This window comes from Euwallacea similis, chromosome 14, assembly GCF_039881205.1.
Source record: "Euwallacea similis isolate ESF13 chromosome 14, ESF131.1, whole genome shotgun sequence".
NCBI classification, from domain to species: Eukaryota; Metazoa; Arthropoda; class Insecta; order Coleoptera; family Curculionidae; genus Euwallacea; species Euwallacea similis.
The window spans coordinates 2,606,229-2,619,685 of NC_089622.1; the positions used below are offsets into that span (position 1 = coordinate 2,606,229).

General features: G+C 33.9%; 1 protein-coding gene across 1 annotated transcript; it reads left to right on the plus strand.

Moving 5' to 3' along the window:
- Nucleotides 1-1,053: 1,053 nt before the first annotated feature.
- LOC136413509 (uncharacterized) lies at nt 1,054-4,902 on the plus strand. The gene is made up of 12 exons (XM_066397101.1): nt 1,054-1,228; nt 2,385-2,630; nt 2,692-2,868; nt 2,927-3,055; nt 3,108-3,317; nt 3,377-3,427; nt 3,481-3,646; nt 3,700-3,939; nt 3,995-4,152; nt 4,210-4,359; nt 4,417-4,515; nt 4,579-4,902. Exons 1-12 carry the CDS (start codon nt 1,192-1,194, stop codon nt 4,662-4,664), a joined length of 1,749 nt encoding a protein of 582 aa, XP_066253198.1. The 5' UTR covers nt 1,054-1,191; the 3' UTR covers nt 4,665-4,902.
- Nucleotides 4,903-13,457: the final 8,555 nt, after the last annotated feature.

Genomic DNA, 13,457 nt, shown 5'->3' on the forward strand with positions numbered 1-13,457 from the left:
ATAAGAACATGTGAGAGTGAGAAAAAGAATTTTTGGCGATCTTAATAGATCAAAAAATTCAATCGGCGACTTTGAATGATAAAAAAAAATGTTTTTACTCCCAATTGTTCAGGTTAGCACGTGTTAATGGGGAAAGTTCCGGGTCGACGTAGGGTACGTGAGAATTTCGAGGTTTTTTAGTGGGTAGGCGCAGTAGGCGAATCCCACACTATCCAGCCACCGAAACAACAGGCTGGATGTCTTTTGAAGATTTTTCCTCGATAAAAAAAAAGCACGTGTTAATGGGGTTCCGTATAATTCCCTAGACGGTTGGGTTGAGTTCCATAGACGTTCGTCTAGAATCCGCGCGCCTGTGGTGTCGTCACTAATGACATTTCGACATTCTGTGGTGCACTATACACTCGAGAGCAGTTCACTCCGAGAACCTGCACTGACGAGTAGCAGGGGCGGATATAGCTAAAGGGTTCGTTAGCTATATAAACTCAAAACGATCCTTAAAAGCTCTCTTACTCTTATTTTTTTCTTAGCTCTCTCTCGAGATAAAGTACCACAATTATCACCCTCAGTATAGTACATACAGACTGTGATAATAAACGTAGCAATAGTTTTGTGTAAATAAAGGTAGTCGAACAGTATCAGCGCGTATTTTGTATCTAGGGCTAGGATCCTTGCCGGGTTAGAATACTGGTCCCTTCAGCGTGTTCCCCTCGTAACGGAAAGATAGATTACCCCGTTAGCACCAACAACACGCCGTGTTACTCCGAATCCCATCGGTAAACGCAAACCCCTATAAACCCGACAATTCCATCACTTTCAAATAATTTTAGATTATGTTATGATTAGATGCAACGATGTAGGAGAACTAGATGAGCAATCAGTTGTCTGCGTTTTACCAAAACGGAAGGCCGGTTTGTGGTACTGCCCTTTTTACACTTTTTTAACGCCATAGACGGGTCATGCGCCGGCGCAATCGGCGAACATATAAGACGTCACGTGCTCATAAGTTGCACCCATGGATCCGTGCTTCATTTGTTAAAAAGGGAGACCACCTGTGAAAAGCACTGCTACATCTATTTTTTCTAAATCGTTGGTTCTGTGTTAGAAAACGTTTTGAGTGTGCCTTATTCTTGTTTAATAATAATAAGTTTAAAACTTAAATTCTCAAGTTTCGACTCAGTACAGGAAACAATAATGTATCTTCTGAGGCTTCTTGTGTTTTTGTTAATGGGTAAGTGAGAAGCTTTGAAAGTCGCTCTTTGCATTGTTATTTATGGTATTTGCTTTCAATTTTTACTTAAATGTGCTCATTGTAAAATTCTTTAATGTGTAGTAGGCCCCGAGTCCTTCACAGGTCTTGTACACACAGGGTATCATTAGTCATAACTGGATAGCCCTTGTCTAAAAGCAACCAAACGCCCAAATGGTAAAATTTACTTAATGACCAAATAATGTGGTTATCTATTTTTTAAGTTTGATTTAATATATAGCAAGGTGATTACCAAGATGAAATTCGTTAGTCATAAAATCAAACACCTTCCTGTAAAGAGCCTAACATTTAACTGTAGAACTCGAAAGGTTCAAATTGATTTTCTTCTAAATATACAAAAGCCACATGGTTCCTTTTAGCTAAGAGTTATCCACCCCATATTTAATGATAAATTAAGTCAGTGTTTGTAAGAGTCCATTAGGCTGAAAGAAAATATAGTTCTTATTCAACTTTTCTGGAGAACAAATATTTTGTTGAAATCCATTAATTCACCCAAAAAAATAATTCCTTGACTAATTTTATGATTGTATGCTAGTGCATGATAGATGTTGGATTCGTTACTGTGTGCGAGCCTCGCGCTCTCTCGCTCACTGTACTAGCACCACTCTAGCGCTCTCTCTCTACCACCGCCTAGATAGCACGTGGATCTTCCCGCATTGTCCGGCGACGTCGAGAAGGGTCAGACCCATCTAGACAACACGGTCAAGGAATATAAAAGGTCGTTGGGAAATAGCACGGATTCATTCAGACACAGAGTCGGTTTAAGTGTTAGATATAGTATCGTGAGAACGTTACAGTGCAGTAAAGTGTTCTTTAGTTATTAGTCGTTACTTGTATTATATCTTGGGTGTAAGTAAATTAGCTCCCCAAACCCAACAATAGACTTGCAAGAGATGACTAGTTTTCTGCAAAAAAATACACTGTATTTAGTATATTATGACTTGCAAACTTAATAATCAAAAAAGCTTGTTCTTCCTGAATTAATCAATAAGTGAATGTATAGGTTGTTGTTAAGAATGGTATCAGTCCCATAAACATGAGTTTTTTGTACTCTCAACTTGAAAACTATTATTAAATGCCTTACAGACTGGCTATTCATTATAAAGCTCAATTTTAGGTTACCACACCATGGCCTCAAACTGCTCAATTCCAGCAATAATCAGAGGGGCTTGGTTTTCGTGGGAAAACCGAAACACCTTGACTGAACTGGATGCGACCACCATGACCAACAGAGGCACTTGTATAGATATTAGAGATGATTTTCATGTAAACTACACAATGGTGTTTCACCGAGAGCATGAAAACTGTTACATTTGCGTAAAAATGTTGGTGAGAACTGTGAATGTGCTCGAAACTATGGAAAGTAGGTTTCTTTGATTCTCAGAGTGTTTTTTTATGTATTAAAATAATAATACAAAATTTAGGTCCATGCATCAGTGTAGCAAATCATTATGAAGCCACTGTAAGCAGGGTGTGCCAAGCTCTAGATCCGCATCAACAACTAATTACTTTGTTTTCCGAAAATTACGTCCCCGTAAATTGCAGGTCTTCTCTTGAGGGAGTGTGGAATTTTGCTTATCAGAACAGATTTAAGTTTACTGGTCAGTTAAAATTCTTTAAAGTTTTTATTATTTGGTGTTAATTATTGTTCTTGCACAGGGGAGTGTAGAAATCCCGATGCCCAAATTAGAGCTTGCCAAACTGCGGGCTCCCAATTTTCAATCACTAACCAGAAGTTCAATATAACTTACAAGAAATGCGAGGGCATGGCTGGGACTTTTGATGGAGGTTCGAGTCTAGATTTTCTTTACAATGCAATTTTGTAATTGTCCCTATTTAGTGGTAGAATACAGCTGCCTGGGAGATTGGTTCGTAGGGAAGAACCACTATTTTGCGGTGGCTAACACAAAGGAGTCTAGAAAGGACGAGAAATATAGGTGTTTCTTGAAAAATAGGGATGACGATTTGTTTCTCGGTGTGTCAATTACGGCTGAATGTGGAACGTTGAAGAGTGTCGAGAAGAGTCCTGAGAGGCTGCATGTTAGATCTGGTAATGTGGTTGTTTCGAGTAGTTTCTTTTTGATTATTGAGCTAGATTTTAATCTTTAGTTAAAGCTGAAGTTGTGGAACCAGGTTGTCGATTGCCACAGAATTTTTCAGGTAAATTATTAATATTTCTTTGGGAATAGAAACTTTACTGTCGTTCTTATTAGGTGAATGGATCAATACAGCTAATATAGATGCAGATGTTTTCATAAACGAAACTCATATCATTGAAACTTATTACCCTGACGAAGGTCGATATAGGAGAACAGTTTATGTTTGTAAGGAGCAAAGAGATACTAGAGTTATGATGTCTAGGTTAACAGTGGATGGCTGGTAAAGCACATTTATTGGACAAAAATTCCTAATTCTGAGTGATTTTCTTTTAGTCAAAAAGACTACATTTGCTTTGATTTCGTGCCTCAGCATCATAATTTGATTCGATACAGAATCGGCAAAACTGCAGTTATTAAAGACGATTTCAGTACTGTGTGCTCCTGGGTGCAGTTCCAGAACGACGTGAAATGGCGTTATAATTTATTTTTAAAGAAAAACCCTGTTCCCGTTAAATGCCCAGTAGCTGGAAAGTTTAATTTTACTCAGAAGGGAGATGTGCCCTTTGAAACTAGGTAATACTCATAGTCTTGATTTCAGGTGTATTGGAAAATTAATTTTTTTGTTTAGAATTTTGGGAGGTGTAACCTTGAGCCCTCGACCAAATACCTATTGCAAGGAAAATATTTCTGACTTTTCTGTATGTGATGAGGAACAAAAGGAAGTAACTATTGATGAGAATTACTGCCTCTCGGTGGATCATAGAGGAAGGCCTGTAGACATATACAGTACTTAAGAAAAAATGTTGGGATAATGAGCAATATGTATTAATATCTTGTTTTTAGGCGACCCTGACTACAAAATGAAATGCATCGGATTCTGGAAGGAAAACCTGAAGTCGTATCTCATAACTTACGACGAATTGGACCCTTTTTCAAAGTACCGCTGCTGGATCTATCAGAGGGCTGATTTAAATCGGATTTTAATGTCTCAAGGTTTAGTGGTAAATTCATAACGAAATGTCAATTTTTATATATTTTTCCTTGGTTCAGCTATTGGTCCCTATTGTGACTTAAATCAAACAGTATATTCTTGGAATTATACCGAAGGCGCCACAGTCGCTTTGGAAATGGAGGAATACGAAAGAGAACGTAAGTTTTGTGTTTTACTGTAAGAAATTGAAGAGTACTTGTACGATGTATTTTTTTTTTCAGGTGATCAATGTCCGATGTATTTCGACGACGGCTCGAATCCGTACCTAGATCCCGATTCTCATATTATTCAATTTAATTTCGGATAGGGGTTTTTTAGAAGCGGGGGGTAAGTTTACGGTGCCATTTTGGATTGATAATTAGTCTATTTTTATAAGTTTTTTGCAATAATTTTTGTATGCTGTCTTGAGTTTTTGAAGACTGATTACAATCCTTTAAAAAAAAAATTATATTACATATCTGAATCTCAAACACAGTAAGACATCATGAATTGGAATAAAAATTCGGACAAAACGACATCCACATTAGTGATAAAAAAATATTTAGTCACATTATAAATTTTTAATTTATAATTTAAACACATTTTGTGTGTTAGATCTGCACATTGTAATGTACAGTATATTCAAGCACTGGAAACGGCACTTTATTTCTTTCAATAAAATGTTTGGTGACACCAACGAATAATTCGTTTTCAGACAAGACAATATGCCATGTCACAAATTTCAACGACAATGAAGTTTCTCGTAATGAGATCAGGTCATATTGGCCTCCTCATCTCCGGCCTCAACCCCATTGAACATCTTTGGACGTATGAAGCGCAAAATTAGAGAAATTTTATTACACCGCATAATCACTAAAAAATGTTCCATTCAGAACTGAATAATATTACTCCACAAGAATATTGTACGTTTATGTCAAATTTACCTAAAAGAATGCCGCTGTTATTAAAGTTAAAGGTTTTTCTTTAAATATTAAGTTTAATGTTCTATTTTAATAAATATTTCTATTTTGATCAACTGGTATTTTTCTTTTATCTCGAATATAATTATTTAAAATTATTGAGTTTTAACAGACTGGCAAATTTTTAAATAAGGCATATTTTAATATTAAATACGGTAGAAGATTTTTTTCGAAAAATCACGTTTCGTAACCTGATCCAGATACATATCCAAATTTGGTATAAGTATAATGGGGAATTTTCTTTGGGGATTTAGTAACAGATTATGTATTATAAAAGAATTTTTATAAAACGGTTTTTAAATTTTAAACAATATTATCAGCAATTTTCGATCTTCACGTTGGGCTAAGAAGGTAAAGTCTGTTTTGCACTAGTTAGAGATATTTAAATAATTTTTACCTTATCTTTAGCAAGAAAATTTTTATTAAATTGAGCATTTTATTCATCGCTACATCTCCAAAAAGCGCATACTTAATGACGCCACGCCAAGAGAACTAACCGAATTTCGATATGATTGGTTGAACCATCACGGCTTGATTAAATAAGAACATGTGAGAGTGAGAAAAAGAATTTTTGGCGATCTTAATAGATCAAAAAATTCAATCGGCGACTTTGAATGATAAAAAAAAATGTTTTTACTCCCTATCATATTAATTTCATGTATTTTTTACTTTAATTTTGTTAACGTGGGGAACAAGCAATTATTTCTTCGTTTTAAATACTTTCTCATCTAACTTTTAAGCAACACAAAATTTTCAAGTAAAAATTAAATTGAAATTGAATTGTAAATTAAATTTATGCACGTCTTAATAAAGTAAAAAATCTCGAAACTATTACTAATACGTCTATAGACATGCTTAATAAAATTTATGCGCCTGTTTCGTCAAAGCATATTCGAACAAAATGGAGGTGGGGTTCATTTGAAGTAAGGAAATTAGGAGGTTTAAAATCATGTAATTTCAGGGGTTATGGAAGAGTTTTTTAAAATTCAGATACACCAAAACGAGCTTGTTAGGTCCTCTTAATCCCCACAAAATTCATTTTCAAATTCGCAGAGTTAGAGTATATTACCATTTCCATGGTATCATGCAGCTGTTAAATTTTTCAAATTTTCCGACGTAACTCGAAAGTGGTAAACTTTGGACGTAAGATAACTTACATAAACTGACCTTAAAATTTAACGCAAAAATCTAAAATGACATAAAAATAAGGAGTTCCATTTAAAATAACGAAGTTTCACATTGTACAAGCTTTATGGTGTATCTGTATAAACGAACATATTTTTAGTTAATAGTGTTGGAAAAATAAAGTAAATTTTATTTTTACACTTTTCCTCTAAGACTAATAGTTATTGAGTTATCCTCCGCGAACACCTTAATAGGACACCGTATTTTTTTATACTCGTTAAGTATGCTGAAACCTTAAGTATTTAAGCTGTTAGGAAATACGAAAATAAGAGGAATTCGTTTAGACACGTTTACTATTTTTAAAACATTTACTGTGATAAATATTGGCGGCAATAGCTATCAGCCAAAAATAATAATAGAAGAATCTCTCTAAGTAGTATAAGCATTTGTATCATACATTTTAAGTACCTAAGATCGAAGCAATTTTTCGAAAAAAATAAAGATTCTAATATGAGTTAATAAAATTTACAAGCGTGAAACCTACCATGACTCTATACTGGTTTTTACATATGGGGGTAGCCGGGCAAGTATGATAATACCTTATTTCATATGTACCGTGATCTCAAAATCCTGGACCAATACAATACCTTGAAAAGGACTCGCCTTATTAAAAAACGTTTGTCACAAAAACAAGAAATCTCTTGCTAAATTTATTTTCTTGTTTCATTTTTTGGCAAAATACGGTGAGATGCAGTTTTAGCAAGCAAAAGAGGTTTTATTTGGTAACTAATCGTGAAATGAAAACCGTTTTGAATGAAAATGGAATCTTTGAAAAACCGAGAATATCATCAATATAATACGTATGAACTGTAGCAATACGACCTTTCCGAAAATAAACTGATATATATGTATTTTGTAAATTTCAAAAGACAACCACAATTCCAGTAAAATCCAAATTTCTCTATAATCAAAGGACCTATACAGATAAAAACATGGTCCATGGGATATCCTCGGGGATATCCAACACCAAATGCATTCTCCTTATTCAACCGGCAACATAAAAGGGATATACAAGAGCTCCGTCAACGAGATTTGATTTTCCAACACTTTGCCCGGAAAATTAAAGCTTTTGTTCGATTTGCGACGTTAATGTACACACAAATACCTGACTTCCAAAAACAACTCGGCAAACCTACATAGAAATGTCAATCTTAACCCCCCGTTAGTCGCGCATGTATTCAACAAAAACATGCCTCAGTTTTTTGGGAATTTTTAAAAAATTATTGATACTATAATATTGTAATTTGAAGTATTCTTTAGGTAGAGGGTTCTCTTTATGTTTCTAAAATTGCGACAATTTACAGTCACTCATAAAGTTTTTATTGTCAAAAACAAGCGCCAGTGTTTGGCTGTTTACCTCATGGATACAGCGCGACCATTTGTGTTAATTATTTCACCTCAGTTGCATTTTAGTTTTTTCGAAAGAATACTACGTTCGGTTATTATACAGGGTGGGGCACCAAGAGCGCCTCGGGGTATTACGTTCTTATTAATAATTTGATCGAAAATTGTTTTTAGAGGTGTATGTAGGACCTTACAAAGTACATTTTAAACATTTTTTCATTTATACAGAGTGTATAAAAAGAAGATACATCTCAAACATATGTTCTTTTTAATGGAATACCCTATATTTTATTATATGTATATTTGGAATTATAAGAAGAAAATAGTACAAGTTTGTATAACACACATTGGGTCTAAAACAATCGCTTCTCGAGAAATTTTTAAAAATATAAAAATGCAAGAGTTAAGAAAAATTTTTTTCTACAGTGACTCGCATTAATATTCGGACACTATGGTATTTGTGGAAATATTAAGTTTTTTGCTAACTTATTATTAAGTAACAGTATTTATTGCGTAATCATTAGTTACAACCATGTTTCTAGTATATGTAAATACATTTTTGATCTTTGAAATTAAATTATATACAAAGATACTATCGAACAAAGAAAACAAGGCATAATTTTACCGTCGCAAAAATATTCGGACACGGAATGTGGTGCGGTGCAATGCCGGTAAAAAATAATAGAAAAACATTGCATACAGACTTTTTTATGATAGTAAAAGATTAGAGATGCATCAAAGACACAATTTTCTTGTTAGTTGTATGCAGTGCGTTGAAGGCAAACTTATAACTTACTAAAATTCACATTATGGGGCGAAAAGGCAAAAATATTTCTTTTGACGTACGACAATTAATTATTTTTCATCACGCTAAAGGCAGATCGTATCGAGAAATCGGTAATTTGTTAAGTGTAAGTAAAAGTACAGTTGGTGATATAATTAGAAGATTTGTTCAAGAAGATCGCATTGAATCAATTCCGCAAAAAGGACGCCCGAAACTTATTGATGAACGTGAAATGCGTAAAATTATTAAACAAATTAAAATAAACCCTAGGCTGAGTGCTCCTAAATTGACAGCTGATTTACTAGAGTATAGTAGCAAAAAAGTGCATGCTGATACAATTCGGCGATTATTAAAAAAAGACGAGTACAACGGAAGAGTAGCCAGAAGAAAGCCATACATATCGGAAGTCAATCACAAGAGATGTCTCGCCATTGCTCATGAATTCGTTGTGAAAGACTACACGGAAAGCGTTATATTTGCTGATGAAAAAAAATTCAACATTTTTGGATCTGATGGTCGTAAAATGGTATGGCAAAAAAGAATGAAGAGCTAAAAATTAATAATCTCAGGCCTACTGTGAAACACGGCGAAGGGAGTATAATGGTTTGGGGCTGCATCTTAGCTGCAGGAGTAGGCGAATTATTGTTTATTAAAGGAAATTTAAATAAAGTTATGTACTTGGATCTTTTAAAACAAAATTTACTAAAAAGTGCTGAAAAATTAGGAATACGCAACAATTTTAAATTTTACCAGGATAACGATCCAAAACATAAGTCGCGTTTAGTCCAAGAGTATTTATTATATAATTGCCTTAAAGTATTAAATTCTCCTGCACAATCACCTGATCTCAACCCCATAGAAAATCTATGGGAATCTTTAGATCGTAAAGTCCATAGTAAGCCAATCAACTTCAAAAACGAGTTAAAACAACGATTAGTTAAAGAATGGCATCGCATACCTGAAGATTACATTTAAAAAAAATTGAAAACATGCCGAAACGGCTACGACAAGTTATACAACATAAAGGCAATCATACGAAGTATTAATTTGTTTATATAAATTTTGCTCACAAATATTATATTCTCGGTATGTGTCCGAATATTTTTGCGACAGTAAATTATGCCTTGTTTTCTTTTTTTGATAGTATCTTTGTATATAATTTAATTTAAAAGATCAAAAATGTATTTACATATACTAGAAATGTTGTAACTAATGATTACGCAATAAATAATGTTACTTAATAATAAGTTAGCAAAAAACTTAATATTTCCACAAATACCATAGTGTCCGAATATTAATGCGAGTCACGTAGGTGAACTAAGTTACTTGGCTATTATTTTTTTACTATTACTTCTTAAGTACAAACTAATCTTCAAACTAGAATGAATCATTTACTAAACTGATATACAGGATAAGCAAAAAGAGTGGTCAAATTTTACTCTCTTATAATTTAGCATAACTTTCTTATTTCAAATGGAATATATACATTTTTATGTATTAATTAGAATCACTAATTAATGCCCTTTCAATTGATACTATAGTATTCTACACCTATCTTTTACCGTTTCCCCATAATTTGAAATTATATTTAATTTTCAATAGTAATATTAAAGAATATAAATTATTGTCAGGTTATGCCTTGGATTTAAAATCAAAATACCAAAGAGAGAGAAACTGTTTACCCACCGATACAGTTGAAATGACGGCATTTTTGGGGCTCCTCTACATTGCCGGAGTATTTCGCGGGAGTCATCGAAATTTAGATGACTTTTGGGTGTCCAATGGTTTAGGAGTAGATGTTTTCCGAATAGCTATGTTTGAAAAACGATGCCGATTTTTACTAAGATGCCTAAGGTTTGATAACAAACAGTCAAGAGAAGAACGACGTAAGAATGATAAATTAGCGGCAGTTAGAGATATTTTTACAAAATTTATTTCTAATTGTAAAATGCATTATCATCTTGGGCAAAATGTAACAATTGATGAAATGTTGCCAGGATTTCGAGGACGTTGTGGCTTTAGACAGTATATTCCATTAAAACCGAGCAAATATGGAATAAAAATTTTTTTCTTGATGCGACGCGAAACTATTTTATGTATCTAATGTGGAAATTTATTGTGGTCAGCAGCCCGGAGGACCTTATAGGCAGAGCAATTCTTCCGCTGATATGAGTAGGTAAGTAGTAATGAGACTAGCAGAACCAATTTTCCAATCTAGAAGCAATATTACTGCAGACAATTGGTTTAACAGCTTAGAATTAGTGAAAAAATTAGAAGCCAGGAAACTATCTTAGGTAGATACCATCAGAAAGAATAAAAGAGAAATTCTAACACAGTTTGCTTCACCCGCCGCGCGTAACCAATATGATAGCCTTTTTGGTTATATAAGGAATGAATCCATAGTATCATATGTCTCGAAAAAAGGAAAAACTAGTTCTTCTATCAAGTATGCATATTGGCTCTAGCGAAGTTGGAAATAACATTGAGAAAAAGCCTGAAATAATTGAATTTTACAACGCAACAAAATCAGGTGTCGATGTGGTCGATAAGCTTTGTGCGATATATAATGTTAGCAGATCTACAAGAAGATGGCCTATGGTGATATTTTACCAAATAGTAAATATAGCTAGAATCAATTCACGAATAATTTTTTTGGCCAACAAAAACGAATTTTGTTCACGACGAGAATATCTCAAAACGTTGGGCCTAGCTTTATTAGAGGATCAACTGAAAAGACGTGCGCAGTTGACCAATTTACCAAGGGAACTTCAAGTAATGTTGGCGCAATATTAACAGCATGAAAATCTACCGGAAGCTTCGACTTCGGCAACAGAAAACAAAAAAAGAAAGAGATGTCACTCATGTTATATAAACAAAAAACATTCATCTTCGAAATATTCATGTCAAAAATGTGGTAAAACCCTATGTCTTAACAAATACGTCATAACGATTTGTGAAAAGTGTTTAGATCCACAAAGTGCAGATGATTCGGATTAAGATTTAAATATTATTAATTTCGTTTTGTATAAATATTTTTTATTATATTTTTGCATTATAAATTTTGTTTATTAACTATTATGTTAAATTAAATATAATCCTAACATATTAAGTTCTATATAATTATTTTAAAAAAATTTAATAAAAAAAACACCCCGTAAATCGTTCTATGTACCTGGTATATACAGCGCGACCAACTTCGTTATATAAAACGGCGCGCCTAAGCGAAGGTTAATAAAGCAAATCAAAAGTGTATCAATTCAGTTCCTCTCGGTCTGACAAAAACGAGAGTGGTCCTTCGGTGATACATAAAACCTAGAATCAGCCGCGGAAGCAGATACCACTAAGTTGCATCAGTGTCTTGGAGAAATTGAGTAGCAACCATCCCCGACAAGTATGGTATATTTACCTTTCCGACACAAATTAGCTACACAACAGTTTTAAATCAATTAAGAATTTTTTTAAGGTAATAAAATGTTACTACGTGATTTTATATACAATATAGTAAAGACTTCATTTATATATATATATATATAGTCATTATGGACAGCTCTGTCAAGCGGACATCTCCCGTAACCGGACATTTATTGTAGTACCAAAGTTTTGCGCATATTTTCTTATGTAAAAGTTTCTCCAACAAGCGGACGGACATGGACAGTATAATTTTCTTTAAATGTTCGAAATGCTCCGATGAACGGACACGACATTTGCAAAAACCGGACAAAAACATAGTCGAAACTCACAATGACATCTGTGGTATTTCCCCGTGTGCACCAAATAATTTTACGCCGCATTATGGGATTCCCTTTTATTATTTTCAATGCTTTGTCTTTGTGTACTGACCGATTTGTTGGGTTTCAGCACAGTTGGACCAAAAATGTTTTATGATTTTTTGTATGCCATATTGTAGTGAACTAAATTTTTAATATGTAGTACGTACATATAACATAATGACACATCGAAAAATGTTAACAGTGAGGCAAAAATGAAAATCATCAATGCTGCAGACCAAGAAAATTTGAGTGTTCGAAAACTTGCTGAAGAGTACAAAGTTTTTATAATTTCACATATAGGGAATAAAACATATTTTTTTATACATAATTTTAAATTAAACATAGGCAAAACGCAAGCTGCACAGATTCTCAGGCAAAAGAAGAGCATTCGTGGATGGTGGCAATCAGGCGACAATATGAACATGAAAATAACAAAACTAAGAAATGCCGCAGCCCAGATTGACAGAATTTGTTTCAAATGATTTGCTCATGCTAGAAGTCAGCATATTCCCATATGAGGACTATTAATAAAGGCTAAAGCAAAAGAAATAGCTAAGGACTTAAAGTACGACAAATTCAGTGCATCCGATGGGTAGTTACAAAAATAGAAAAGACGACATAACATAAGTTTCAAGTGTATTTCGGGTAAATCTGCATGTTTCCCAAGAAAATGTCACCAAATTCTTACAGAAGTTGCTGTCAATACAGTTAGGATACAAGCCAGATGATATCTACAATGCAGATGAAAGTGGTTTATTTTTCAGGGCTTTGCCCGATAAAACTTTGACATTCAAAGCTGAAAATATGTAGGTGGTAAAACGTCAAAAGAAAGACTTACTGTGTTATTTTGTGCCAATATGATTGGTGAAAAGGAAAAACTTTTGGTCATCAGAAAACCTACGCGACTACGGACATTCAAAAATGTCCTTGTAAAGAACTTGCTAGCTACATGGACTTCAAATCAGAAAGCGTGAATAACAGGAGCTAACATGATTGAATGGTTTCTGGACATGGACAAACGAATGGAATCTCAAAAACGTAAAATTTTGCTGTTTCTG

Bases quoted from the DNA above. Each gene is read 5' to 3' on its own strand.
- LOC136413509 (XM_066397101.1), top strand. From the start codon at position 1,192: ATGTATCTTCTGAGGCTTCTTGTGTTTTTGTTAATGG. The intron at 3,318-3,376 runs GTAATGTGGTTG...TTTAATCTTTAG, and splicing joins GAGGCTGCATGTTAGATCTG to TTAAAGCTGAAGTTGTGGAA. The intron at 3,647-3,699 runs GTAAAGCACATT...ATTTTCTTTTAG, and splicing joins AGGTTAACAGTGGATGGCTG to TCAAAAAGACTACATTTGCT.